The sequence below is a fragment of the Acanthisitta chloris genome, unplaced genomic scaffold, assembly GCF_000695815.1.
Source record: "Acanthisitta chloris isolate BGI_N310 unplaced genomic scaffold, ASM69581v1 scaffold18577, whole genome shotgun sequence".
Taxonomy (NCBI): Eukaryota; Metazoa; Chordata; class Aves; order Passeriformes; family Acanthisittidae; genus Acanthisitta; species Acanthisitta chloris.
In genome coordinates this window covers 23,356-29,355 of record NW_008684508.1, presented here as the reverse complement: position 1 = coordinate 29,355, position 6,000 = coordinate 23,356, and the positions used below count along the sequence as shown (strand labels likewise).

General features: G+C 34.8%; 1 protein-coding gene across 1 annotated transcript in view; it reads right to left on the bottom strand.

Moving 5' to 3' along the window:
- DOCK9 (dedicator of cytokinesis 9) overlaps nucleotides 1-6,000 on the bottom strand; it is a gene marked incomplete at its 5' end in the record, with an annotated part of 69,223 nt that overhangs the window by 40,259 nt on the left and 22,964 nt on the right. Inside the window, 9 exons of the mRNA XM_009079375.1 lie at nucleotides 740-811; nucleotides 935-1,060; nucleotides 1,199-1,268; nucleotides 1,400-1,515; nucleotides 2,768-2,857; nucleotides 3,499-3,585; nucleotides 4,962-5,083; nucleotides 5,439-5,562; nucleotides 5,793-5,885. Coding sequence (XP_009077623.1) covers nucleotides 740-811; nucleotides 935-1,060; nucleotides 1,199-1,268; nucleotides 1,400-1,515; nucleotides 2,768-2,857; nucleotides 3,499-3,585; nucleotides 4,962-5,083; nucleotides 5,439-5,562; nucleotides 5,793-5,885 — 900 coding nt within the window. The remainder of the gene's footprint in view (nucleotides 1-739; nucleotides 812-934; nucleotides 1,061-1,198; nucleotides 1,269-1,399; nucleotides 1,516-2,767; nucleotides 2,858-3,498; nucleotides 3,586-4,961; nucleotides 5,084-5,438; nucleotides 5,563-5,792; nucleotides 5,886-6,000) is intronic.

Sequence of the window (6,000 nt, the reverse complement as noted above, 5' to 3'; positions counted from 1 at the left end):
CTGCTGCATATAGAAATGCAACTTTTTATCAGACCTCATAAGCAGGAAATATCTGAAGGCATGTTGCAATTATTTACCTAGTAAGACAGAAAACAAGCTAGCAAAATAATTAATTTTATATCTAAGGGGGTTGTAAATCAAGAAGCAGTGTTTAGGGGTGCAAATATTTGCAAAGTACAGAGAAGTTCTGTTCCTTTCTCTTTCATGTTATACAGAAGATGACAATGAGGTTAGCTGAACTGGGACTCTACTGATCATACCACAGCAGAAAAGTATTGAGTGCAGCACTATAAACCTGGTCATTGTTTGATTATTTTTTTTTCCCCAGTTGTGTTCTAAATACTCAGTGAAAATAGCTATAATGATTTCACAACAACCTGAAATGTTACTCAGGTGGGACTATTCTGCATAGTTGAAACTTTCAAGATTTGTTTCAATATAAGCATTAATAACTCTTACTAGAGAGCTTGATACTTCACACAGACTGCTCTGCTGTATGAATTTTAAGGGGTTTCTATTCTTTTATAGTAATGTTGAATCTAGCCCTCTAGTTTTTTCTAATATTTCAACTGATTTCTCCTGCTGCTTTCCTCTCTGTTTCTTACAAATAAAGTTACTACATACAAATCAAACCCACATACATAGTTCTTCTAACATGCAATCAAAATATGTGATTGGAGAAAGAAAAGATGATAAAAACTCTCTTTAGAATCACATTTTTTTGCAAACATTGACATACCTTCACTTTAGAGTTTTCTATCAAATGCTGAGCCATTGATTTTATCAGAACTTCAAAGAAAAACCATGAATACTGCAGGGAAAAGAAAACATTCTGTAAAACTGCCACATGCATTCAACAACTATTTCAATACAATTAGTTCCTACTCTTCAGTTATGAAAAGAACATAGGGGAAAAGTATAGTTCAATACATACCTTAAGCAGCTTGTTGCTTGTAAGAAAGTCAGCAGATGGTTTTAAAATTGTTGTCATGGATTTTGTCAGTTCCTCATGTACTGTCTTATATTCAGAAGCAACATAGGGTTCTGCTTTATAAGCATACTTGGGGATGAAAAACAGAATTTAATAAGAAATTATGACATAATATGAGAGAATTGAAATGAAATAGATGCAACTGAACTTAAAAGGACTCTTTTTTAGGGAAATAAAACAGGAAATATTCAATTTACTTTTACCTACCTTGACATAAGATCTCAGGTAGCTATCCAAGCCTTCTTCATGACACTGAGCAACAATATGGATGATAACCCTAAAGAGAGGCCAGAAAACAAGTAAGCCTATAGAGAAAGCTCTGACTGCAACAGCAAAAATGTTACCCAGTTACAGATTTCTGTGATCAAGTCATCACTTAAACTCTATGAAGCATTTAAAATTCTTTACCTTGTCACATTGACTGCAACTTCCTCTTGAGTTGCTCTAGTGAGAACTCTAAACAACTGGTTTAGAACAGTTGGCAGGAAAGCGATCATCACGTGGCCTTCCATAGCATGAAGACTCTAGAAGAAAGCAGCAATACTGTTACTCCCTTTGAAACAATAGCATTTAGATCACAAGTTCAGAAACAATGACATTTATTGCAAGTCTTTTTCCAGAAACACACAGTGCTTGCACAATTTGGTGTGAATTACCTGAGATACCTCACAGAAAGCAATTAAGAATATTTTCCAACATAAATAGTTGGTAAATGTTTTCTACATTAAGGATAAAAATCAAGTTGTATTAACAGTACTTATTTGACCTTCACTGAAATGCATACTCGGTAATGTTTCAATGCAAAGTCTAGCTGTGTGCCCAGCAGCACACTGACACTGACACTCTGCTGTATTTTCCTACTTCATCCACCAACGCAGACATTTAGCAAAGAGAAGCTGCACGAAAACATTGCATACCTGTGGTAAGTGCAATACTAGTAACACTAGTTACTGCAAAACAATAAACTAGTTTGTTAAAAACCAGGATGAAATAAAATCCCTAGCTCCTTAATGCTGGAAATTGGAGGCAGTGCATTATTAACTCCTCAACTTCTTCGTGATGTGCCTATGCATTCCATCACATGCGAAAGATACTACAGACAAAACCACCTTAACATAAAAGGCTATGTATGGCATTTCATCCTACATTGTTTTGTGCCACAGGTTTCCCTGCAATTAAAGGGGATTTGACAAAGAAGAGTGTATTTGCTGAACATGCATGCAGACAACACATTTCAAACATTTCCATTTAGGGTTAGGTAGCTGTCTTGTCCTTGAATGTTTGCCTGTGTACACATCCACACTACTCAGGAGAGACAATGGTCTTCCTTCCTACATGACCAGTGACAGACAAAACTGCTGTGCAAACCATGCACTCTCTTGAGCTAATCCTGAAAGAGAACTCTAGGCATGACAGTGACGACCTTCTAGGCAAAATTTTAGACAAATCAAGTCATCATTCCTTACCACGCCCATACACAGCTCAATTTGATTATTTTGACAAACTAAGCCATTAGTGTTTTGAAATTATCACTCACAAGGCTGACCAATACTGTCTCATTATTTCCTTGTGGTTTCCTGTTACACTGCAATTATAAATTAATCTAGGGCAGAAAGTATCTGTTTGTTTTTTACACTGTGCATTCCATTAATAGGAGTCATAGCCACAGTACCCACTTTCACACTGAAAAATGAGGCCTATAAAATGTCTGAAGCTCCTAGGTTTTGCAAAAGCATAAATAAATAATATAATGTGTTATTCACTGCCATTTTATACCTTGAGATATTTCACGAGATCAGTTCCTAGTGCACGAGCTCCAGATTCTGTTTTCTGACAGTACTGAAAAAAATTATGCAGGTGCTGGTCCTGTCAAAGACAAAAAGAACAAATTAAACAATATCTGACATTACTATCCATAATCCAAACCAGAACACATTAAAAATATTTATATGCAGAAATCCATCTTTGCTCATAGATTCCATTTTCAAAAACAATTCAAGAGCAATACTTACTCCAAAGACTTATTTAGTGTACATGTAACACTGATTTTTGTTTTTCAATCCACATAGGATATTTCCAGTATTTTTTCAATACCCATTACAGAATATGCCAACTCTATTTGCTTCCAAGCAACTGACATGCAGGAAATAGCATTATTAATGTTAATTATCCCAACCAATCCTAATATGTTTTTTATGAGCAGGTGTAACAGGACTCATGGGTTTGTAGAAATGCCAGTAAATAGACAACTATGACGTCTCATCTAACAGGCAAATTCAGGTTGGAAGGGATGACAGTAGACAAAAGGCTCATATTATGAATAGCTTCCATGTAAGACCTGCTGGTTTTCATAGTAGATGAAATGAAAGCATCATGAGAAATGTCCAAGAGATGACAAAAGAGATCAGCATACTGAGTTTAACAATCTCCCCAAATATTCTACATACATACAACAAACATAGATTATTCCTAAAACTTTCTCTAATTTGATTTGTTTTCTAACTCACCTGCGTATACACAGTTGACACCAGATGAGTGGATATTTTTAGCAGTTGTTTGCCTCCATCTACCCATTTAATTTCAGGACCACAATGCTGCATGCACACATGAAAGAGAAAAGTAAAGTCATGCAGCAGTATATCAGGGTACAACAATTAGTTTATAGTACCACTAACACCACTTTTTTTTTTTTTTTAAGAAAGAAAAAAACAAGTTGAAGATATGTGTGCAATGAACAAAGTCATAAAAAAAGGAAAATTATGCAGGCAATATTACCAAAAGCATTTATGAAGCTTCAAATGTTTTTTAAAATTCCCACAGTAGTTTTCTCGATGGCTAACAAAATTGATTCTCTTAAGTCACAGATTTCATGTTTCCTCTGCAAATAATTTTCTGACTAGTGAGAAATATTTACTTTTGGTTTTTTTTAGAAAAATAACAAGAATTTCGACAGACACTCACACAGTTTAAACCTTAACATATATCACTGATAGGTAGCAGCCAGTGCTTCCTTCCCATACCATTTCCGAAGAACTGAGAATGGGAATGCTCAGCTGTCTACCCTGATAACCAGTTAGGGATAGATCTTCCTTCTAGATCTGAAACTGATCATATTGGTCCTAACCTTCAACCCATGGGCATGAGCAGAGACAAACAGCAGAGGTATAAAGAATACACCTACAATGTGAAAAGATGACAGATGTGAAGGAGACAATGGTTGGAAAGCTTACAGCAGAGCTTCAAGAACAGCTGGTAGAATAGGAGGAGAGCAGGACCTCGAGGTTGATTTTAGGTCTCTTTCTCCAAAATTAGTCAATTTTGTCTCTGCATTTCAAGTTCTTCGTCAAATCCCCTATCACATTTTCATTTTGTATCATCCTTGGTATCATTTTTATTACTATTAGTTTTGCAAGCTTTCTGCTTTGAAAAATACAACCATAAATTTTACTAGTGAAGGATAAAGATCACAAAAATCAAGATGTGAGAATAAAACTTTTTCAGGAATAAAGGACTTACTGAAAGGAGACAGCATGAAATGCTAAAAAGAATTTAGTAAAGGACTTCAGATTATTTGCATACCTTCATAAACTCAAAGTAGTTTTATATGTTTAAAAATTACTGAAACTTCTAAGTGAACTATTACTATAAAAACAAAACCTAAACATGTCTTAAGTACAACATTGAAATAATAACAGAAGGAAGTACTTAACAACTTGAAACTTTCTGACTTTTACAAGAGTTTGAATCAGCCTGCCCTAATACAGTTTTATTGTTTCCCATTTCTCTTTGGGTTTGTTTGTTCCCTCTAAGTCAGACATCTAACTTTTGCAAAGCATTCCATTTCAACTACAAAAGAAAATAAATTTTACTATAAAATTACTTAAATCTCATCATCAGATTGACGAATTACAACCAAACCTCCTCTCCACACTGGATTTTATAAACATTAGAGCAATTTTACACAGCATACCTTTCCAACACTCACTTCTTGATAACTAAGATAGCCTGATGGAAGATTTGCTGACACTGGGATGTGTTGCTCATTGGTGACCACTCTTCCATCTTTTATCAGAGGAAGCCAAGAATACCCAACTATGGAATATGAAAGGCAAGTAATTTTAAATACATTATGAAACTTTACACAAACCCTTATAAATGTCTTACAGTCCATTTCTGATATGTAATTCATCAACCAGAACACATTACTGTAAAGACCAAATGATTTGAACTCAAACAATTAGAGATAATTAATACTGCAAATAAATTGTGACTGAGTTTGAAACATACCATGAAACACTTAAATTAAAATATTAAATGAAATCATTCAGTCAGTATAATGTAATTAGAAAGTATTATATGGATCACAAGCATCTCAAGTGAGCAGAGATAAGCATACTTCAAAAACTTTCCCCAGTAGTTAGTGAAAGTAAAGCATTAGTGTACAAACCTTGTGTTTCAACAACATCTTTCTTCTTTGTACTCCCTTTGCTTGAATTATCACAGCTGACATGGTAGAAGGTGAACAACAAATGGTGCTTTTCATGTAACTGAGTGGGCAATTCTATTTTAACCTGAAAGGCAAAGAAGTCTCCATAGAAGTTTCTCAGATAGAGCATTGACATGTGCTGTACATTAGAAGCAAGATCAAGGATCACACACATAAAACTAACAAAAATTTACTCACAGTGAAAAGGGGGGTCTGATTTAACTGAGAACTTTGCAATCCTCAAAAATTTTCTCGTATTTTTGAAACTTACATAGCAGCTAACCCTGTAAAAGCTACCTCAGAAAGGTGTCTCACCTCATCGTAAAACTCTGGATTTTGATGGTGATGCAGAACAGCAGCAAATGCACTTCTAGTAAATACTGGTCCACCAGGCCTACCATAGATACACTGAGAATAGAAAAAAAGGAAAAAAGAATAAAAACACCCTATGATCCTTTTTTACTCTCAGCTTAGAATGTTGCACCCAGAATTTGAAATATTTGAACTTGTGTTTAACTTGGTT